At 52.3% G+C, this 23,028-nt stretch overlaps 2 protein-coding genes across 2 annotated transcripts; one reads left to right on the top strand and one right to left on the bottom strand.

Annotated features, from left to right (window-relative positions):
- Positions 1–5,736: 5,736 nt before the first annotated feature.
- Positions 5,737–10,742, top strand: LOC140907885 (cathelicidin-2). Its single transcript, XM_073334881.2, has 4 exons — positions 5,737–6,129; positions 7,617–7,724; positions 9,323–9,406; positions 10,417–10,742. Exons 1-4 carry the CDS (start codon positions 5,752–5,754, stop codon positions 10,549–10,551), a joined length of 705 nt encoding a protein of 234 aa, XP_073190982.1. The 5' UTR covers positions 5,737–5,751; the 3' UTR covers positions 10,552–10,742.
- Positions 10,743–11,119: 377 nt separating this feature from the next.
- Positions 11,120–22,754, bottom strand: LOC140907888 (cathelicidin-2). The gene is made up of 4 exons (XM_073334884.2): positions 22,373–22,754; positions 18,224–18,334; positions 14,259–14,345; positions 11,120–13,427 (listed from the first exon to the last, which is right to left on the bottom strand). The coding sequence occupies exons 1-4, from the start codon at positions 22,559–22,561 to the stop codon at positions 13,308–13,310; spliced, it is 507 nt and encodes a 168-aa protein (XP_073190985.1). The 5' UTR covers positions 22,562–22,754; the 3' UTR covers positions 11,120–13,307.
- Positions 22,755–23,028: the final 274 nt, after the last annotated feature.

The following is a 23,028-nucleotide window of genomic DNA, read 5'->3' as shown; positions in this document are numbered from 1 at the left end:
GCCACACGGAAGGGACACCAGCCTGGGCTGTGGACCCAGCACTTGGAAGATGGAAACGCAGAGCCCCATTGCCCCCAGGGAAAGGAGCAAGAGGCAGGAAGAGAACCCCGGGCCTGCGGGATTGATTTCACAGCATGATTGTCCGTTATCCCCATCTCTCAGGGACACCATGGAGGATTCATTCCAGCCCGGGGTTTGGCTGCCCCCTTGTGGCCGTGTTAATTATAGCCGGTATGGGATGGCCGTGATGAGACACGGAGTCTGGAGTCTGCAGCATCCAGGGTACTTGGCTCAGTGCTCCCGGGATGGCCTGAAAAACACCCCGTGCTGCATCCAAAAGGCTTTACTCCAGCACTGCCATCACTAGGTTGTTATGTTCTGGGGTCCTGAGAGGCCCCAACCAAGAACAGTGTCCCATTGTGCTAGGTGCTGTACAGACACATAGTAAGAGAGTCCCTGTCCTGAAGAGCTTACAGTTTAGAGAACACAAAGTGAAGGAGGGGAAACAGAGGCAGAGAGAAGATCAGCAGCTGAGCCGGCAGCAGACCCCAGTTTCTCTGGCTACTAATCCAGCGCTCTATCCCCTGGACCATGCTGCCTTCCAAGAGCCACCAGCGCTGATCTGGTCTTTCTTTCCTCCACAGCGGGGGGCCGCAGAGCTCATTGGGACTCAGCTGTGCGACATACTGAAACTAAACGCTGTGTGGACCTCCCAGGTCACCCAGCGCTGCTCCAAACCGAACTAGCTGACTGACGTTTGAGCCGGTCTCCGAGCAAGCCGCAGCAACGGGCCACAGGCCCCGTGCATGGTCTCAGCGTCTTTCATGGCAGCGGAGCTTGTCTGAACGATGCCAGCTGTGGTGAGACCCAGGGAGCGGGGCTGATGCACGTGTCCCAGTGGAGACCCAGGCGGGAGGATCCCTGCAGCAGAGACAGAGGTGAGCTGGAAACAGCAGCAAACAGCACTGGGAAGGCAATGACTCAAGTCAGGCACGCTAAGAATTCAGGCTGGTTCACCCTTGGGCAATGAATCACGCTCCCAGGAACATTCCTGGGACAGTGCAAGGCTCCCTGACAGCCTCTCTGATGAATCCCAGACAGGGTGAACTTACCCAGGATCCCATCCCGTTACTGACACCGGAGGCCATTGCACTTCCCCGATGAGAACAAGACACAGTCCTGGGGCTTTAGATTTCAATCTAAACACTCATTAATTACTATTAAGGTCACACCCAGAGGTCCCATTCAGGATTCACGTCTCATGCTTTACTTTACTTGCTTTACTGGGCCTGTTCACACGCCAAGTAAAAGACAGGACCGGCTGGGAAGAGACTAGTGCCATAGAGTTCGGGGCAGGATCTGAATTCCTTGGGCTTCCTTGGGATTTTACTTTAGGTTCATCAGTACTATTAATATTAGCTCTTATTCAGGGCCGTTAAGGGTCTCTCTCTCTCTCTCTCTCTCACTCACACACATGCACACAAGTTGGCTGAGTGGCAGCTGATTTGCTTTGCAATAAGTGAAGCTTCCTGTGGGAAGATCACTCAGGGACCCAGAGTGAAGATCCAGTGACTCGAAGTTGAAGTCACTCATGTTAACTTGTGTTAACTCTCCCAGGAGGGGAGAGTCGCTCGACCTGACAGCAGCCGAGCCTGGGGGAAGAGAGGGGCCAGTCCGAGGCCTGGGGCAATGACAGGTCAGTGATGGAGGGCCAGTCACAGAACCACCCCCAAAAGCAGCCTCTGGAAAGCCAGTGACAAGGTGCCCGTAAGTAAGGTGCCCGTTTTTAACAATGAGGGCAGCCGAGCTCTGGAAGAGCTCACCCAGGGGATGTGGTGGATTCTCATCTCCCAGAGCCTCTCAATCAAGAGTGGCCATCTTTCTGAACGGCCAACTCTGGTTCAGTCACAAGCTACCAGACTTGGTGCAGGAATCGCTGAGTGAAAACCCCTGAAACCCAAGATGGAGTCTAGAGACATGTGGTCTGGCCATATGCCCTTGTACAGTCACAGCAGCCGTTACTTGGAGGCCGTCTGTCGTGTTCTCAGGCAGGCTCCCCGGATGGGAGATAAGCTTCTCTTAAGGCCTATTGTTTTTTCTTCATGGCTCATTACCCTGAATAGGCCCTACCCCAGCAGCTGTCTAGACTGAAAGCATCTTGTCTAGTGGGCATTACACAGGTGTAACTACATTTGAAATACAGATACATGGTCAATATTCATAACTTCAGATACAAAAATGATCCATGCATACAAATAGGATAATCACATTCAGCAAATCATCACTTTTCCAGTGACACCTCACATGACTTACCTTGCATTATAATTATGTCATAATCCTATCATAATAATATCACTGCGAAGAATATTGATTGCAGTGTCACACCAGAAAGCCTGGGAAATAATTCTCTGGAGTAACTCAGAGCCCAGCCCATCCAGTGTCCCGTTTCCAGCCATTGGCGATATTTGCTACTATCTGCAGCTGCAGATCCGCTACATGCCACTGGAGGCAGTCTCATTGTACCCTCCCCTCCATAAAATCATCAAGCTCAGTTTTGAAACCAGTTAGGTTTTTTGCCCCCACTGGGAGTTGTAGGAGCTAAGACAGTTTTTAAACAGGTGGAACTAAAAACCCTCCAAATCCACAGGTGAACGCAGCCCAATGTTTAGAAAATTCACAGATCCGGATCTAAATTTGAAAGCTGTTTCCAATCTGCATCACAGGCCAAACCCAACCCCTCGGTAGGTCCAAGGGCCTCTGAGCGGAGGAAGAATCAAACTCTGGATTCGACCACCCAATGCTAACGGATAATACAGTAAAGCAGTTTCACAGGACACTTCCCCATGGCAGGAATTCTGCCCCTGTTCTTCACTCGTCCTCACTTATCCTGGTTTCACTCTAACAACACAAGGAATTCAGGGCCAGGTTTTCAACAACACGTGCCATGGAAAGCGGGTAAGTGCCCATAAAAACATGATTGGCTAGCAACCGCTGAGCAGAATGACCGCATTTGTGTGTGCACTCATCCATGCAATTCATTATTGATCCATGCAATTGCAGGAATGCACATGTGCCTAGCTTTCTGGAAATCAGGCCCTGATCCCTTACAGCAACGAGCACCATCCCTCTAAGGGCAGGCAAATATGCAGGAGATATTGCAAATTCTATGGGATGCTGAAGCCCCGGTTGCATTTGAGCAAGAAGGGGAGGAGTGTCTATTTCCACATTCAGCATTCGAGAAAACAACCCGGACAGTAATGCTGCATGACATCTGGGGTGCGGGCCCCACCATTCACCTGCCTGGGGTTCTGTTCGATCTTAAGTTTTACAGAATGGTGGAAGGAAACAGCACAAGATATGTGCCCTTGTTGCCAAGAAGGCCAATGGCATTTTGGGATGTATTGCCACCAGATCGAGGGACGTGATCATTCCCCTCTATTCGACATTGGTGAGGCCTCATCTGGAGTACTGTGTCCAGTTTTGGGCCCCACACTACAAGGATGTGGAAAAATTGGAAAGCGTCCAGCGGAGGGCAACAAAAATGATTAGGGGGCTGGAACACATGACTTATGAGGAGAGGCTGAGGGAACTGGGATTGTTTAGTCTGCCGAAGAGAAGAATGAGGGGGGATTTGATAGCTGCTTTCAACCACCTGAAAGGGGGTTCCAAAGAGGATGGAGCTCGGCTGTTCTCAGTGGTAGCAGATGACAGAACAAGGAGTAATGGTCTCAAGTTGCAGTGGGGGAGGTTTAGGTTGGATATTAGGAAAAACTTTTTCACTAGGAGGGTGGGGAAGCACTGGAATGCATTACCTAGGGAGATGGTGGAATCTCCTTCCTTTGAAGTTTTTAAGGTCAGGCTTGACAAAGCCCTGGCTGGGGTGATTTAGTTGGGGACTGGTCCTGCTTTGAGCAGGGGGTTGGACTAGATGACCTCCTGAGGTCCCTTCCAACCCGGATACTCTGTGACTCTATGTGCTGGGTTTGTCTGAGGACAGTCATCTCTCTATAGCTGGTGCTAGAGAACCTAACCCCCTAATGGATTCGTAACCTCTGTGGATCAGGCGGCGGGGGACACACGCTGAACAGCAGAGCACATCTGAGAGGCATAGGCCTGCCGACGAGGGGAGGGCAAAAGGGGCAATCACCGGGGTGGGCCAAAGGGCTCCTAGGCGGGCGCAGGGTGTTACGAGCAGTGGCAAAGGCAGCCGAGCAGGTATGTGGAAGCCCTGGCTGTCATAGGTGCCGAGTTTCTAATCTGCTGGGGGGGGGGTACCGGCTCCCCCCGGCTCCGCCCAGTTCCCCGCACACGCACCACCCCCGCCCTGCTTCTTTCTTCCCCTTGCCTCTTCCTGCCCCCACCTGGCCCCATTCTGCCTCCTCCCCTGAGCACGCTGTGGCCTCGCTCCGCCCCCCAAGTGCCTCCAGATGCCGTGAAACAGCTGATCCGCGGCAGGCCGTATGCACTGGGAGGGAGTGGGAAGCGCTGATTGGCTGGGGGGAGGGAGAGGTTCTGTTGGGGGGCTGCCAGTGGGTGCTCAGCACCCACCATTTTTTCCCCTGTGGGTGCACCAGTCCCGGAGCACCCACGGAGTCGGCACCTGTCCTGGCTCTGCCGGAAGACCGTGCTGGGCACCAGAAGTGCAGGCGCACCAGCCGCCCCACGGGGCCCAGCTCCTGGCGTGGGTGCACCAGCCGACCCACGGGGCCCAGCTCCTGGCGTGGGTGCACCAGGCCAGCCGCCGCACGGGGCCCAGCTCCTGGCGTGGACACCAGGCCAGCCGCCCCACAGGGCCCAGCTCCTGGCGTGGGTGCACCAGCCGCCGCACGGGGCCCAGCTCCTGGCGTGGGTGCACCAGGCCAGCCGCCGCACGGGGCCCAGCTCCTGGCGTGGACACCAGGCCAGCCGCCCCATGGGGCCCAGCTCCTGGCGTGGGTGCACCAGGCCAGCCGCCGCACGGGGCCCAGCTCCTGGCATGGGTGCACCAGCCGCCCCACGGGGCCCAGCTCCTGGCATGGGTGCACCAGGCCAGCCGCCGCACGGGGCCCAGCTCCTGGCGTGGGTGCACCAGGCCAGCCGCCGCGCGGGGCCCAGCTCCTGGCGTGGGTGCACCAGCCGCCCCACGGGGCCCAGCTCCTGGCGTGGGTGCACCAGGCCAGCCGCCGCACGGGGCCCAGCTCCTGGCGTGGGTGCACCAGGCCAGCCGCCGCGCGGGGCCCAGCTCCTGGCGTGGGTGCACCAGCCGCCCCACGGGGCCCAGCTCCTGGCGTGGGTGCACCAGGCCAGCCGCCGCACGGGGCCCAGCTCCTGGCGTGGGCGCACCAGGCCAGCCGCCCCCTGGGGCCCAGCTCCGGCCCATCCTCCACGAATCAAACCCCAGCCATCCCGTTGCAGGGGGCCCATTGACTGTTCTGCCCTGAGGCCCGGAATTGCTGTCAGGGAGCCAGGAGAGGCACCTGGGGGTTTTCAGAGCAGGAACCAGAGCCTGCAAAATTTCCCTTAGCAGCCCCAGGAACAGTGTGAGCCTATTAGCTTACTGGCACCGCAGTGGTGTTGCCTTGGCAGGGGTGATGACAACAGGTGAAGCAATCAATCCAAGGTGAACGGGAGGTCAGGAAATTACAGATTCTTGCCTCATCGAGAGCCCGCCCCCTCCCCTTCCAGCGTGCTGGTTTTTTTGCTAGTGAATCCAAGTGTTTTCAGCAACATCAGAAAATCCGCACCCTCAATCAAGCAGCTCCCTGGGCGGGCATGCACCAATTGGCCAAGAGGGGGATTCTCGGAACTGAAGGGAACCTGCCTCCTTCAGGAAAGCCCGAGGGCTTTCACAATCCATCACAGGCCACCTTGCATAAGGGACCAGAGGAGGCAGCGCATAAAAGGGCTTCCCCTAAGCCCACAGGGCTACATTCCCAGCTCACACTCCAAGGCCTAGGATCGAGGATGGAGAGCTGCTGGGGAGTCCTGATGATGCTCGGGGTGGCCGTAGCAACCACCGCATCACCTCCTCTTCCACAGCAGATGCTGAGCTACGAAGAGGCTGTTTCCCTGGCCATAGACGTCTACAACCAAGAGCCACACATAGACTTTGCCTTCCGACTCTTAGAAGCAGAAGCCCAGCCTGACTGGGTAAGTACCTGGGGACATATGTAGTCAGTGCTGCTGGATATCAGAGACCAAGCCTTGGGACCCTGAGTTGTGACAGTCCCCTAAATGTATAGGCCATCCTAACCCCCTTCTTGGCTTGTAGATAGGGCCGGCTAGTTACAACGCAGAAACTTCTTGCTTCCTGCGAACAACCAGCCGCACTTCAAATGCCGCATCATAGACCAGCCTCTCGTTTTGATTTAATGAGATAGGTGGGAATGGTCCAGCAGGCCCCCTCTTGATTTCACCCCCCTACACCCGAGCACATTAAAACGGTGCACCTGCTGCTCTCGCTGGACTTCAGCAGACGTTGGGGGTGGCTCATAACGCCAAGGATCAGGCCAGTTGTGTCGGCTGTTAAGTGGAGCAGGCACGTACTGTCTGCGTGGCAATAGCCAATGAAAAATCAGAAGGATGCTGAGTCTGGAAGTTTTCCTGGGCGGGGGGGGGGAGGGGAAATAAAGGTCTGGGTAGATCCTGGGGCTCCGAGCAGAGGTAAAATCCCACTCTCAGCTAGCGCGTGGAGTGACCTACTGCTGGGCCACTCCCACTGCCCAGGGATTTGAGGAGCAGGTTTGGATTGTTAAGGCTACAACGGGGGAGTCTCTCTGAGTCCCACGACAGAGGTTAGGGTTACGACAACCCTGTGTGATGGTTACAGGGAGAGATGGGTTAGGTCTTGCGCTCTGATTTACAAACTGGAGCTTTCTTTGCAATCTTGCCTGATTTTTCCAGCCTGGGTCAGGTTCCCTTTTCTATATGTGCACATAGCCCTTTGTTAGTAGTCATGTATGCAAAGGCGGAGGGAAACCATAATGTGACTACATTTAGAATCCTAGACCCATCGGGTTACAAGGGACCGCAAGGGTGATCTAGTCCAACCCCTACCAAAACGCAGGATTTGTTGTGCCTAAACCATGCCAGCCAGGTGGCTAGCTAGCCTCCTTTTGAAAACCACCGGTGCGTCTTTTCTGTGTTTGCACGCTGCCTAGCACAATGGGGTCTTGGTCCCCGAGTGGGGCTCAGAGGTACCATGCCAATTATAATCAGAGGTGGCTTATGTCTCATTGTGTAATTAACGGGCAATGAATAGGCTAGAGAAGTCTTATTCACATATCCTTAAACCATGTGCAACAATATGATTTATTTTCAATGTACAGCTACCGCCCGATTGAATGCTGACAGATACCGCAAAAGCTTGTTTCTCTCACCCACAGAAGTTGGCTCAATAAAAGATATTACCTGCCCCCCCCCGACCTCGTCTCTCTAAGATACCTCGATTGCAATAGCGCCCTTTGCCGTGTATTAGTTACCTGCCAGCAGAGGAATTACCTGCTGCACGCACTGGAGAGGTTAATTTAGCAGAGCGTCTCAATGACGAGAGTGAATGCTCCCTAGCAGATAAATGCACATGGGAGCATTGCTACTGACCAGCGCAGAGTTAATGCCACGTTTTAATTTATTCTCAGGCCGCGACCAATGAAACCCTCCAGCTGCTGGAGTTCACAGTGAAAGAGACCGAGTGCCCTGTGTCTGAGAATCTGCTCCTTGATGAATGTGACTTCAGGAGCAACGGGGTAAGGAGATGCTCTGTGTTTTGAAGTGCTCCGTTTCCTCCTCCTAAGGATTGGGAACAGGACTGGGTTCTTGATATCCATCCATTCTCGTTATTCCTAAATTCTATCCGGTATCCCAGGGAGCATCTGGGAGAGCCCCATAAACTGCAGCCTTCCGCAGCTTTGTGTTTGAGGCAGAGAGGTCCTGAGCCCTGATGGATTCAGATCAGAATCCAAACTTTTCCTCAGTTAAAGGGGGCTGGGATAAAGTACTAGGTTCAGGCTGGTCATTTTGGCCCAGGTAAACAACCCCCTCCAGAAGCCAGCACACCTGTGACAAACACAACGTTCTAAGGCTGCTGGCTGCACCCTGTCCTAGCTGTGTGGCAGCCTCCCCACGGACCCTCGAGATGGCTGCACCTGTAGGATGAGAAGGAGCAGTTCCAGGAGAGGGAGGATGGGCGTGTGGTGAAGAGCACTGGACACGGACGCAGGAAACCTATGTTTAATTTCTGGCTCTGCCATAGAACACCCTGTGCATCTGGGCAAGTCCCGGCCTCTCTGGGCCCCAGCTCTCCGCCTGTCAAACAGGGAATATCCCTTCTCCCATCCCTTGTCTCTTTGTGGGTGTCTGCCTGTGGCTCTCGCATCATACTACTATGACCTAGCTCTTACACCGCACTTCTCAGCCGGAGATCTCAAAGCTCTTCCTGGTCTTTAATGTAGTTATCCTCAGAGAAGTGTTATCCCCAATTTACAGACACAGGGAGACTCAGTGACATGCCCCAGGGAATTGAACCCTGGAATCCCTAGTCCAAGGGCAGTCCTTAATTGCTAGACCAGCCATCCTCTGTGGCATCCTCTATCTCAGCTGGGCTCTCTAGGCGCTACCATAAGGCAAATAATAATTAACAATAATTCCAGCTGAAGGCGCTTAACGAAAAGGCCCTAAAGAGAGCCAGGCCTTCCAATCCTGTTGTCCTCAGGACTCTAGACAGCAGGCAGCGTGACTGCGGGTCCCGGAGGCAGACAGAGTGGGCATGCTTGACAGCTTTAGCAGCTCCTCTTTAACGAGTCTGTCTCCCGAGCAAGAAACCGGGGGCATTTCAGAGAGATTTCACTGCAGCTCAAGAACTGAAATTCTGGAGTGTTCCCCGCTCCAGTCCCTCTCCCTTTGATATGTACCCATGGCCCCTGTGAGCGTCCCTGGAGATGTGGCTTCATATCGAGGGAAGAATGCATCCCCTCCTTGAGCTGCACGTGACACATTATCTGTGGCGATTCACTTGACTGCTGATCCTGGTCCCAGCAGGCAGCTAGGACAGGGTGTAGCGGGCAGGCCGTAACCCCCCCGCATGACCACTCTAAGACAACTTGCAGGCCCTTCCTTAGACGAGATGTCTCCCAAGAGTCCTGGGAACAAGATCTGTCTCCTCTGGGACATGTTAACAACAGAGGGACATCAAACACCAGAACACCTGGAACGGACCAGACACTTTGCTAAACGTCCCCTGCTCAGTCCCATGGGGGTTTGGTTCCACTGCCCACCTCTCCGCTGGAAATAAACCGATGGGACGTCCGGTGACACTGATTGTCTTCTCCTCTTTCCTCCCTTGCAGGTGGTGAGAGCGTGCTCAGGAACCATCTCCACTGAGCCGGAGGCCCCCTTGGTTCTGCTCACCTGCGACACGGTGGCTCAGGAGGTGAGCTTTCCATTTGGCTGGTGTGGGGCAGACTTGGGCTGGGTCAGAGAGTCCCCACTGTAATGCTATCCCCAGGATGGCTGCCCAAGGGCATGCGCTTGGGGCATAGTCACAAGAGAGGCTCTGGCCTGGTCTGATTGGCCATTGTATTTTGCAGCCCCTCCTTCCACTGCTTCATAAGGAGTCCGACACTCCCCATATTTTGCAGGATTGAGGGGTGGGCAGAGGGTTTGGAAAGTCAATGCTAGTGACAGTACCTGGCTCTTCTATAGCACCTTGCATGTTCAAAGCACTGTCCAGATGTGAACATTGAGGAATATTATGGGATAGAATCACTGATTCCAACACAGGACTTCTCTAAATAGACATAGGGGCCTGCTGCATGGCTTCTCTTCCCCACAGCAGGTCCCTCCCCGCTATAGAGAATCCATGCACTGCAGGTAACACGCACAACACCACATCTCCCACACTTGGGGGGAACTGGGTTAGAACCACCATTACCACCACCAGGTCCCTTAGCTCCAAACACACAGGCCTTGGCCTCTTGAGCCAGAGGAGACCTCCCTTAGATAGTGGCAATACTAGGTCTCCTCTCCTTCTTATAGGCAAAGCCACTAGGGGACACCATCTCACAAACACACACGGAGCTGGAATATTACACCACACAAGTGGGCCAACACAGCCAGATCCTGCACAGCAATAAGAGGGGATATAGGGCCCAGATGAGAGGTTTATGCATCAGCTACTGGTGAAGGATTAGTCAAGCAAGTGAAGCGATGCTCTTAGTACCAGACTTCCCAGGTTCAGTTCCTGCTCTCAGCTCAAGCAGGACAATTCTGCTACATTCTTAAAAAAGGGGAGTCCGAACACCGTATCTAAATGGAGATTTCCCCCACATTGCAAGATGAAACATGCAAGAGTGGGGCAGGTGTAGGGGAAGGCAAACCCTGCCCTTGCAGAGCAGATGCCAGTCTCCCAGGAAATGCTCACTGGCTTTTCTCTCTTTCTAGCGTACTCGTGTCAGGAGGTCCATATTCAGAAAACTCAGGAGGAAAATCAAAAAGGGTCTTAAGAAAGGGATCCAGCACCTCCTGGCTGGTGGAAGACAAGGCCTACTCCAAGGAGGAAGACCAGGAATGATATAGAGAGCCATGGGCTGCCACTCCACTGAACCTGACAGCAGCTCTCCGTAGACCCACATTGGACGAACAAGAAGCCTGAAGAATCACATCTGACCATCTTTGGGCAAACTCCTGCCAGTGATAGCTGGGTTGTTAATTCCATGTGGTTCATTATGCGCGTTACAATAAAGTATGGTGGCGTTTTAATTTGTAAAGTATTTGCCGTTGTCTCTTTACATCCCAGCACCGAGCTGTGCTTTCCCATCTGTGCTGGGGAGGGACAGATGACACACTCAGGTGGGGATTTGAACCTAAGGAAGGCACCTGTCCTTATTAGCAAATGAAAAACACTAGGCAGTATCGGTCTCCATTCCTCACCGAGGTTGCTAGGAAAGGAGCTCTCCAGCTGAGCTCAGAGCAATGGAGTTGCTGATTAGACTGGTGCACACGCTGCAGCAAAGCAAAGGAGGCCCATCCTCTTTGAAAGGGAAAAGACAAGGTGCATTGGTGAGCGCACACGAGCATAACCAAAGGGGTGCTGGTGAGGGCGCAAGCCACCAGTCTGACATGACAGCTCACAGTTGATCACACATACAATGTAACCGATATCTTTATTACAGCTCACAGCTGCCCCCAACACAAACACAGCCAATGTTTTTTGCTGTACAATAAATCAGACAAGACACAGATGGGGGCAAATTTTCAAGAGTGCCTAAGTCACTTAGGAGCCCAAGTCTCACTGACTGACACCAAAATGGGACTTAGACGCTTTTGAAAATTTTGCCCTGGATCTTCAATATTGGCAGTGCTTACATTCTCTGGGGGAAAACGACCGATTATATGCTATGATCAAGGAATGCAATGGAATAAGTCTATGTAGGGCCGGGGAGGAACGAGGCTATACTGCATTGGTGCTTATTTCTATAGAGGATCGTGCAATTGTGCAGAAGCAGGCTTAAAAATAGTGTTAAACTGAGTGTTTTGCTGAAAAAGGGAAAAGGTTACAAGGGGAGGGCAGTTCCAAAGTAGAGCACTAGGGGGCACTGTTTACTGTAGCTCCGCACTGACCAGCAGCACCACCCGGAGCAGGTGCGGGGCCAGAGAAGCTGACCTGGGAATGTATGTAGACAGTAGTATATGCAGAGTATCAGCAAGGGCGTCGGAGAGAGGACGGGGGAGATTGAACCTTTCAACATGACTGGAAGCCTTTTCCCCTTCACGGATTAAGCTGTTGGACAGTCCAAAGGAGACTAGGGGCAAAGCAAAGCTGGAAAGGGCTCTGTCTGAGAAGGTGGCCCTGCCATGGGGAGTTACTGGGGCACCAGGAGAAACCACAGCAGGTGGTAGTTTCTGTCTTATTGGAATGAAGTTCTGCTCAGCTCCTCACACAAGTATTTCTGGCTCTGTCTATTCCTCTCAGCCTTCCCTTCAGAACAGCTTCATGCAGCACACCTCTGGCCCTGCAAGCTTCTGCTTTGCTTTTCCCCTCTGCTTATCGTAGAGGAGTGGTACCTAGGGAAATGCTTGACTCCCTATTGCCAGCCCCAAGCATTCCAAAACCATAGGTCAAGGATCCTGACAATCGTGAAATGGACTTAGCAAATCACAAGGCTTTAAAGCTACTATCCTTGGAGTCCTTTTATTCACCTTTTGTTTTCTGAGCCTCAGGGCACCACGATTTCAAGCTTTTTTCTCCCACCCACAAGGGCTAGAAGCCTGCTTTTATAGATTTAAAATGAAAAAAAGTGGGGGAGGTTTACATTGGATATTAGGAAAAACTTTTTCACTAAGAGGGTGGTGAAACACTGGAATGCGTTACCTAGGGAGGTGGTAGAATCTCCTTCCTTAGAGGTTTTTAAGGTCAGGCTTGACAAAGCCCTGGCTGGGATGATTTAACTGGGAATTGGTCCTGCTACGAGCAGGGGGTTGGACTAGATGACCTTCTGGGGTCCCTTCCAACCCTGATATTCTATGATTCTATGAAAAGCCCAGATTCTCGTGTCATCACGTGACTCCAGGAGCTGGGTCTGTAAGAAAAGCACCAGCTGTTGTGACACTTGCAATAAGACCACGAGAGTTGGCCAGTAACTGTGGGAGTAACCATCCCCAGGCTCCCTACCTTGGGACTGGGCCGAGCCTTTGGTATGATGGTGCACCTCACATGAAGCTCCATCTCTTCCCAGCATTCTCATGTGTCACCCCTTTAGTCATGGGCTCAGAATCCAACTAAGGCCAAGATTTTCAAAACTGTCTAGCAATTTTGGGGTGTTCTGTTTCACACACCTTAAAACAGGCCTGGCTTTCAGAAGGCAGGTGCTCAGCACCTGCAGAAAATCAGGCCCCATTAAAGCATCTCAGATTTGGCACCTGAAAATGAAGGCACCAAAATGCCTAAATCTTTGGCAACTCAAGCAAAGGAGGCCCCGTGAGAACGGCTGTCTCTGGAAGGGAACCTGGCAGGGAGCCGGAGGGGATGGATATAACATGTCTCAGGTCTGCAAGCGAGGGGCAACTCTGCCACACACTTCAGTCCTTGTTGCGGCTTAGTAGAGAATATCAAAACAAAAAGGCTTCCCCCATTTTGCAAAGGCTTTTTGAGGCCTGCCTCTCAGTCATCCCAAAGCAAAGCAAAAAAACCAGTGAAAGAGACGAGCCAGGAATAACGTGGACCCAAAAGCTCTCAAATTATCTGTCGGATGAGATGGTGGCGTGGCAGGAAAGCAAACAGGCCTTTTGAAGACAATGGCAGCACCCTAATTCGACATCAGGCAGACTGTGCGTTAGCCTTCTTCTGGTGCTGTCAGGGCCGCGGTAGAGAAAGACGACGGAAAGTACTCGACAGTCACTTTGGGGACGGACTGGGCCTTGGGTTTTGGTTTCTTGCTGTTTTTTTTCGCCCGCTGGAATTCAAAGGAATCAGAAGGATCAATATTTCCCCCCCAGGGTCCGGTTTCTATTTCATAGTTTTCAACCAAACCATCCATCTACCCAGTTAGCTCATGATTGCCTCCTGCTGGAATAAATGGGAAATAATTTCCCAGGCCCGTGCCCAATCCTGAGTGGTTCCTGGACTGAAACCAATTCTATCCTTGGCCTCACCTCTGGGGCTGCAGCCACCTCTCTGAAGACTAGACAGGGTCATTCATCTTAACCCTGATTCTACCTCCTCCAGCCATGGTCAGAGTGAAGGACGGAGGAACCTATGGTGACTCATTCCTGCATTTCCCTCCCCTCTCGCACCAGAGAAAGGAAAACCCAGTCCCACAGGGACATGCGCTGCCGTCAGAGTTAATGAGCAAACTCCACTGAAGCCCACAGGAGCTGCAGATTGAGGGCATAATATGGGTCTCTGTCTTGGGAGCGACTAATATCCAGACATCTGGTGGGCCCACGATGCAGCTACACATCTCTACATAGGTCTAAAGCCTTCAGAGTGGGCCCAGCAGCACCATGTGTAACCATGGGGACTGCTATAGCTTCCTCCTTCTGGTGGCCCCATATGTTTAAAGAAAAGTTTCCATGTAGGTTTGTCCGAGGATGAGATGACCAATAGCCAGCCAAAGAAAACACGGAATGATTGCCTCATTGACCCATGTTGGTTCTGTATCAATCTCCTCTAGGGACAGTCAAGGGACAACACAAACCACTGTAACTTCATTACCATGGGGGCAGAGTGTACCTGGCTCCGTGACCCCAATGGAGCGCGCCTATCTAGACAGGTAACAGCTCACCTGCTCCTGGGTGCACTTCACAGATGTCAAAGGTGCCTCTTGTACGAAGTCAAGAGCTGACATGTTGGCGGAACAATCCCTTTTCATCTGGGGAGAGAGCGAGGGAGAAGTACTTCAGTGAGGGTATCTGAGGAGCCCTGTTTCAAAGCTTCATGGAGTGTAGTTTTGCAATCATTTTCAACTCAGAGGAAGCCTCCAGTGACAGTAATAATCATGGTGAATATATATTAAGTAACACTGTAATACAGAACACCCGAACTGAGGGCAGGGCCCCATCGTTCCAAGAGCTGAAGACATATCGCAAAGGACAGTTCCTGCCCCAAAGAGCAGGACTCGCAATCTAAGTAAAGAATTATGTCTGAACTAGAAACGTTGGCTGTTAAACAGTGAGCTCATCTCTAGAGTTGTGCAAATAACTGATTTGTCAGTTCAGTGGCTGAATCAAAGTTTTTTCCTGAGTTGTCCCATAGCAAATTTAAAAAAAAATTTTTTTGGTGAAATAAAAGGATCAGAAAAATTGCACATCAGGTCAAATGAAGCATTTTGTTTGAGTTTTTAACCTGGTTTAATAAAAGTGAAGTAAAATTCAAACCAAAAGGTGGTTAAGGCTCATCAATACAAAACGTTTTGACTTTTTTGGAATTGTTTTTTTCCCCGACTGACTCCACTTGCTGAATTCAACACAAATTCACAAAGTGTTTCACTCGACCCAAATATGTGTGAATAAAGTTACTTTAGAAAAAAGTTCTCCAACTCTGCTGTTGTCAACCTCCGCTCTAGCAGCGTTATCTTACCACCCCACTATTCTACTGAAACAGCTCCAAGCTACACTTCCCACTATTTCGCTATATTCACGGTGATCAGTAGCGACCATGTCTACCTCAGCTGAAGCAGCCATTTCACAGAGAGAACACTTTGGAATTCAGCCCCTGTTTGGAGGCTGGTTTTCCAGGGTTGCTGTGTGGTTGGTTTTATTAAGGAGCGTAACTTATCTGACCACAAATGGGGCAATGCTGTTTTTTTGTTTATTAAATTGGGAACTATGTTTTTTGGAGTCCTGTTCTACCTAGGGTGACCAGATGTCCCAATTTTATAGGGACAGTCCTGATATTTGGAGCTTTTTCTTATATAGTCACCAATTAGCCCCCACCCCGTCCCGATTTTTCACACTTGCTGTCTGGTCACCCTAGTTCTACCTCGTACTGCTGGAGATGGAGCCTTCTTGCCTGAATTGTTAATTGCTTTGCAACAACATTTAAGAGGATTCAAATCATTTTACTCCCTGCAGTATCTGCAGTGATTAGGAATGCCTTGTAGCTTGGGGCAAAAGATCCTTTGCAAAGCAACGTCTTCTTGAAGCCACTAGAGAGGCTTGCAACATTTGGCTTAAACACATCACTAGTTGTAAGTTCTGTGGCAGGTGTAATTCTCTGGCAATGCCACACAGCCCCCGGCGGCTGTTGTTCTGAGGCAGGTGTGAGTACAGCAGGGGGAGTCTATTTTCTGTCACCATCCAAAGTCCTTGGTCAAAGTATAATCAAGGTCCAGACTCCAGAGAAGAAAGCTACACTAATGATTTTGGAGTCTGTTCAAAATCATCTGGTGGTTGGGATTTGGCCTGCGGTTTTCCTGTTGACTACCCCTGGAGTACAGGACCCTAAACAGTCCACAGCTCAAAGCTAAAGGGCAGGTGGCTTTGACAGTGAATGCACTCCCGGCTCAGCACCAGTGCCCGCCGAGGATACAAACTACACATGCACAAAAGAAAGGTTCTGCAGCACTAGTGGATTCAACCATGTTCCCTAGAGGTGACCACCAAAAAAAACCCTACCCCTGGAACAGGCAACCTTGCAGACACAGGCCAATGGCTGAAGATGGCTGGACACCGATTTCCTCCTTCCTTCATTGGCGCTATGTGCAGAGGGTCAGGAGAACTGACTTCTTTTCTGCCACGGCTCGGCTGGGTGACCATGGGCCAGTCGCTACCCCTCTCTGTGTCCATTTGCCCTGCTATCCTTTCTTTGTCTTAGCGCCTTACATTGCAAGCTCTTGGGGGCAAGGACTGACTTTATGTACAGCACCTAGCACACTGGGGCCCGGATCTCGGTTGGGGCCTCTAGACAGCACCATAGTACAAATAAACTCACCAGTCCTACATTCACTTGCTTACTAAAATAATGGCAGGGCTAGAAAGCCTGGGAAGGAGACCCTCTTGTGCATGCAAATAAGAACACAGGCCTGGGAGGGCAAATCACAGAAGATTAGGGTTGGAAGAGACCTCAAGAGGTCATCTAGTCCAACCCCTGCTCAAAGCAGGACCAACCCCAACTAAATCATCCCAGCCACGGCTTTGTCAAGCCTGACCTTAAAACCTCAAAGGAAGGAGATTCCACCACCTCCCTAGGTAACCCATTCCAGTGCTTCACCACCCTCCTAGTGATGTGTTCCCATGCCACAGCAATCTGCTTGGGTCAAAGCCCAGGGCCACCATCGTGCAGCAGTACCAACCCCACACACTTCCTCTCTGAGGCTGTTTTACCGAGACATGAAGATAGCATATGGCCAAGCAAAACATTTACAGGGATGTTTTACATATAACAACTACAGCCACTGGCATGCAAACACCTCCCCGGCCTCCTAAAACGGGGAGGAGCAACAGGATGGGGCATGATGGACATGGCGGGGCATGAACATCTTGCTGTGACTGGAACCACGTGAAGTGGGGGCAGGTCTGGTTTGCAGGGGGCTGCGCCCAGAGTTTCCCTCTGAATTTCTGATTTGATCAAATGCTGCTGAACCTGCCAAAGTTTCCATCCAACAAAACCCATTGGTTGTCCCATATTCCCCCGTCACATGACCCAGGCATGCTGGAGACAACTAGGAACAGAACTGTGCCCAGTGAAACCCAAAACCCGATGATCTGCCCCCGATTTCATTTATAGTTCAGCAAAACTCTAGTCATGCTGTAATGCCAGGTCAGCTGGAGTGGCAGAGACTCCATGGCTGAGGCTGCACTTAAGCCTCCCTTCACCTTCAGAGCTTTCTGAGTTATAGCAACAACCACAATGACAATGTGTGTGTAAAATGTCTAGCTCAGATGAGCAAGAGCTCCCAAACTAGAACAGGGAAAACTGAAACAAACTGAATCGTACAGAGGGGCCATCAGGAACTTTTGTTCTCCCAGCCCCTTGACAAAAAAACAAGGGCACATTCAATGACATTTAAAAGGCAGCACAAGGATTTTTTACCCTCACACAACAGCCTGTGGAACTCACTGCCACAAGACATCCCTGAGGCCAAGAGCTTTGCAGGATTCAAAAAAGGGATTATACATTATACGGGTAATAAGGATTTCCAGAGTTATAGTATTAAAAGCAGACAAGAGTTTTGGAAGGGATATGAACCCTCATGCGTCAGGGCTCAAGCCAGTCTCTGCTGGGGGTCAGGAGGAAACTTCCACTGAGGGGCTTTGTGCACCTTTCTCTGAATCAGCTGGCACCTGCCACTGTTGGAGACAGGACTAGACAGACTCGGGGTCTGATCCAGGCTGGCAGCTGCTATGTCCCAATGCTCCCAGTGAGAAAGGGGATGGTTTCAACAGACATGCCAAACCCGTGAAAAAAATGCAAAAATTGGGCTTGTTTTTGGCTTAATTGGCTTGTGAGTTGCTTGTTGACTAATTTTTGGCTTGTAGCTTGTTGCTTCTTTTTTATATCAACTCCCGGGAAGCAGGGGCTAGGGGCAAGCAGGGACATGCGGGAGAGAGTCGGGGTGCACAACAGGCCCACCACAGTCCCAGACTGCACACCGGGGGTGGGGGGGATCTAGACACACAGATGTTGGGGTTCTCAGGGATTGGCTTGTTTTGGCCTTGTTTTGAAATGGGACTAGCTTGATTTTTGGCTGTGTGTGAAAGTTGGGGTGCTTATTTACTGCATGAAAGTTGGTCTGTGTTTCACACCTACCCCATTTGGCCGATATCTGCAGTCCTCAAGGCGGTAGCTAGCCACGCTTTTCCAGCAGTTCGTCTCTTTGATGGTGAAGTTGATGCTGAAGTGCGTGCCCCAGTCAAATTGCTACAGGTACAAGGACAAATCTTTTAATGGCGTCACCAAGCAATGCCTAGTGCACAAGTCACGGCTCCCAGGCATCCGCTACCTGCCTGCTTGTGTCAGGAAAGCCACTTGCTTTTCGAAGAGCATAGCAACCCCACAGCGGGCTTTAAGGAGACCAACAGCTACTCCTGTGTGCAGTCAGGCGTCCATGAAGGGCTGATCTCTGGGTGCGTTTCTAATGGTGCACGCTCGTGCTCTCTTAACACGGTGGTCTTAGGCCAATGTGGTAGCATAGGGACCTGCACCACAGACTCCCCTTGGTCACCAGCCATCCCTGCTTTCCCATCTGGAGCCCTGCCTGACTCCAGGCACGGTGGCTCAAGACGGATGGAGTTCCCTCACTGCCAGGGGCATGCACAATGTGGGGCAAGAAAGGACACAGGCCCCACCCCCCCCAATAATTATCAGGGGCACAGATCTCCTCCAGCCATGGCCCGGGGGAGAGGGAGAGCGAGCTCCTTCGACCCCAGGTCTCAGCGGGGGAACAGAACGTGCCAACCCAAGAGGAGTCTCTCACACTCCCACGCAGGCCCCTGCTCACTGCCCTTCCTCCCGCGGCACCTCCTGGCGTCCTGTGGCATGTGCTGGGGCATGGGTCAGGCCAGGCCACCACCGAGCAACACACACTGGTGGATGAGGCTAGGGAGCAGCAGCAAGGCATCCACCGAAGGTGAAATTCACCCTTGAGCGAGTACCCGCACCGGCATCTGGGCCACTTGCCTCCTGCCCAAACCCTATTTGGAGGATTTAAATCAGGGGTGGGCAAACCCAAGCGCCACATCTGGGTATGGAAATTGTATGGCAGGCCGTGAATGCTCATGAAATTAGGATTGGGATGTGGGAGGGGGTGAGGGCTCTGGCTGTGGGTGCAGGCTCTGGGATGGGGCCAGAAACGAGGAGTTCAGGGTGCAGGAGGGGGCTCCGGACTGGGAAAGGGAGTTACGATGTGGGGGGTGGGAGTGGGGGTGAGGGTTCTGGCTGGGGGCGCGGGCTCTGGGGCATAGGAGGGTGCTCCGGGCTGGGACCAAGGGGTTCAGGAGGGGGATATGGGCTGGGGCAGGGGTGCAGCGGGGGGGTCAGGGCTCCAGCTGTGGGTGCAGGCTCTGGGGTGCAGGAGAGTGCTCCAGGCTGGAACCAAGGTATTCAGAGGGCAGGAGGGGGATAAGGGCTGGGGCAGAGGGTTGGGGCCCAGGAGGGGGTCGGGGTGCAGGCTCCCGGTGGCGCCTACTTCAAGCAGCTCCCAGAAGCCCTGGCACGTCACCCCTCTGGCTCTTACGTGGAGGCATGCCTAGGTGGCTCTGCATGCTGCCCTGTCCGCACACGCTGCCCCCGCAACTCCCATTGGCCGCAGTTCCCAGCCAGTGAAACTGTTGGGGAGGCGCTTCGGGTGGGGGCAGCATGCAGAGTCCCCTGGCTGCCCCTACACATAGGAGCCAGAAAGGGGACATGCTGCTGCTTCCGGGAGCCACGCGGAGCCACGTCATGCACAGAGCAGGGCAAGCCCCCGACCCCCTGTGGGAGCTCAAGGGCCAGATTAAAACATCTGATGGGATGGATGTGGCCCGCAGTTTGCCCACCCCTGATTTAAATGGTACATAGGTCTGTGACCAGGGGTGAACTTCAGCCAGCAGCAGGAGGGGCACTTGCAGGCAGCTGGCACATTGGGGCAGGGGGCTTGTTGTGGGTATGGAGAGATGGGGAAAGAAACAGATGGCACCTGGCTCATTCTGATTCACAGATGGCCCTGCCGAAACTGGGACTGGCCCTAGCTGGGAATGTAAATGCTCCCGTCCTCCAGTGGTTGGGGGTTGATTTATTTGGGTTTCCTCCTGTAAAATAACCCTTGGTCAAATAGCAACATTCAAGATCGGTGTAACAGAGATTTCACCATTGAGGGAAGCTGTCCCCCTGCACACCCACATTATAATCTCTCCTCTCATTCCCAGCTCTGCTGTCCCCTCCACCAAGCCGGTTCTGCAGCAGCCCGTGGGTAGGAGTGACCAGCACACAGAGACACTGGCTGAGGCTGACCTGGCCCAAACAGAAACTGCATTTCCAAGCAGCTGTTTACACTGGCAGCATTGGCTGGTAGGCAGAGCAAGGGCCTGGAAGTCAGGACTCCTGGATCCCACCCCAGCCCCTTCACTTGTTCTGTGACTGAGTTCAGGCCAAGCTGTTTCACTTCAGTGCCTGTTAGTTTGTGAAGTAGTGATGGTACATACAGCAGTCAGACATACAGCAAAGTTCTGTGCTGAAGAGCATCTATGTGACAACAACAGCTCCCTCCCGTTTGGAGTCACAGCTGCTGTGATAGAAATACCTCTTCCTTACGCTTTACTCCTAGCCTTGCAGAGCTGACATGGGGGAGTGGGGAGTGAGCTGCAGTCCGCTCCTCCTCAGAGGGGTCTTGGGATGCATAAGGTCCACTCAGCCACATCTGGGCAAGCCTTTCGGAGCCCATGGGGCTTGAGCAGTTGGCACAGAGTAGCCAGATGGGGACTTATAGCATCTAGGTTACAGGTCACACAGAAGAAGGAAAGCAGCCAGCTTGAGTCTCAGAACTCAGGCTGAGGGACAGGGCTGGGAGATGGATTTCTTTATCTTTTGTAAAGAGAGCACTGCAACCAGTACCGGGAAGTGTGTGTTCTGAACTGGAGCAATAAGGAGAGGCAGAGGCAATCTAGAGGCCAGATTATGTTTTATCTCAATTAGTTGGGATCTTGAGCAATCCTCTTGTGCAATCTTTCTTTACAGTTGACGGAATGTGTTGGCTATTTTCCCTCCCGTCCTTTCTCGATTACAGTCCCTTCGCTCTCTGATCATTTCTCTATTCCTGTCACTTCACCTTGTTTGCCTTAATATGCTCTCTGGACGTTTTGGTTTACAGTCATTTTCTTCCTTTTCCTACAGCTCCCTTCCCCACCACTGGCTCCCCACATACTGTGTCCCTTCTTTTCGGATGCCAGTTGCTGCCTTGCTTGCTACTGCCCCCTCCCCCCCGCTCTAGGCAGCCTCCCTCCAGACTCCACCAGCTGTTTCCACTGCTCTGTTTGGCCAGCTCACAACAGTGCTCTGTGTTTCGGGGGGGGGGGGGGTTGATGCCTGCTCTCCCCTGCTGGTTTTGATCCCCACACCGATGCACCAAAAAAGACATTCCATGAGTCAAGCTCACCCCACTTCAATGGCTCCAGAATCTTTAGAGCTCTCTAGGACCCTCCACCCCAGAGCAGCTGTTTTGGGGTCCCCATTAAAAAAAATCCATTCTGAACACCAGGAGGCTGCTTCTGAGCAGCCAACTTGAGTGGTTCCCATTGCTCGTTCGACCCACCAGCCTCCAGCACACTTGGGGATTTGCAGCCCCCTAGATCTGGAGTCCAGGAGAGAGCAAACGCAGAGCCCTGCAGAACCCTCTGCACAGCCCCTCTTCCCAGCAGAGCCACACTGAACTGGTCCGTCCAGTGCTTTGCAAGCCCCAGGGCTAGAGGAGAAGGGCAGCCTAGTTATCTAGAAGAGGCATTACTAAGGTCTTGTCTCCATGCAAAAGTCACACCAGTTTAAAACGAATTTTGAAACCAATTAGGTAAAAGTGGTGCAAACCCACATGGACACATTTTAATTTCAAGGTGGCTTATTTCCATTCAGATTAAATCCATTTCCAATCTACTTAAAGCTACACTGAAATAAGTGCCCCCCATACTGGCTTAAATTCACACCTTCCGTTAAACCCGGTCAACTCCCATGTAGACAAGCTTTGCCCATGGTGGGGAGGGGCAGAGAATTCAGCAGGAAATCTGGCTTTATATAGGATGTGATTTATAGGCTTCCTATATAGCACTCCTCATTGTACCTTCAGCACCTGCATTCCTGCCTCAGTTCTGTTCCTGGAGTTCTTCCTGCAATTATACATAGCCCTTAAAAACCTCCCTTCCCCCCAACCCCCACACACTATGGGCTAAAGTCAATGGGGAAAAGGAGAATGCAAAGCCAATGCGCTCTTACTGTTTTGTGGAAGCTTTTGAGCTTAAACAGCCTGAACACTGCCTGCGTTCCAGTTTCTTGATTATAGGCCTCGACCGCAGAACGAGCCACATCTCGGGGGGACAGCAGCTGAGCCTCCAAAAGGGGACTGGCAGTAACGGACACCCCGAGAGACGCCAGCAGGGCCACCAGGAATAGAACCACCGCCATGGCTGCTGCTGCTTCACTGACTCCGGCGGGTGGAATACGCCGACACAGCACTTTATTCCCAGAGTTAAAGACTACCAGGCTAATGGGTCAGTGTCACTGAACTCACTGCATCAAACTTGGCAAGACGCGCTCCTTTCAAAAGCAAACCTAAGCCTTAGCAGCACTCTCCAGGCTAAGTTTCAGGATGGTACCACATGTTTAAATGGGACTGATGCTGACTTCGCGGAATCCTAACTCTAAACAGCGATTTCCCAGAATCAGAGCCCAGAAGCACTTAAACAGGGGTATTTATGCAGCTGGAAAAAATTCTGGCCTTGGCTAAAGAAAAACAAAACGCAGCCAAACTCTTCTAGGTTTGTTGATGTGCAGCAAAGTTTGTGGGGCTGCTTTTTTCTCCCCTCCCCCCAAGAGAGAAGGTTCCCAGCTGGCCCAAAGCAGACGGGCCGGGATGCACTGGAAACTCAGAC

The sequence above is a fragment of the Lepidochelys kempii genome, chromosome 2 (assembly GCF_965140285.1).
Source record: "Lepidochelys kempii isolate rLepKem1 chromosome 2, rLepKem1.hap1, whole genome shotgun sequence".
Lineage (NCBI taxonomy): Eukaryota > Metazoa > Chordata > Testudines > Cheloniidae > Lepidochelys > Lepidochelys kempii.
This window is presented reverse-complemented; position numbering and strand designations above follow the sequence as displayed.

Bases quoted from the DNA above. Each gene is read 5' to 3' on its own strand.
- LOC140907885 (XM_073334881.2), top strand. From the start codon at position 5,752: ATGCACCAATTGGCCAAGAGGGGGATTCTCGGAACTGAAGGGAACCTG. The intron at 7,725-9,322 runs GTAAGGAGATGC...CCTCCCTTGCAG, and splicing joins GTGACTTCAGGAGCAACGGG to GTGGTGAGAGCGTGCTCAGG. The intron at 9,407-10,416 runs GTGAGCTTTCCA...CTCTCTTTCTAG, and splicing joins GCGACACGGTGGCTCAGGAG to CGTACTCGTGTCAGGAGGTC.
- LOC140907888 (XM_073334884.2), bottom strand. From the start codon at position 22,561: ATGGCGGTGGTTCTATTCCTGGTGGCCCTGCTGGCGTCTCTCGGGGTG. The intron at 18,335-22,372 runs GTAAGAGCGCAT...TTGTACCTGTAG, and splicing joins TCAAAAGCTTCCACAAAACA to CAATTTGACTGGGGCACGCA. The intron at 13,428-14,258 runs GTGAGCTGTTAC...TTTGAATTCCAG, and splicing joins TGAAGTGCACCCAGGAGCAG to CGGGCGAAAAAAAACAGCAA.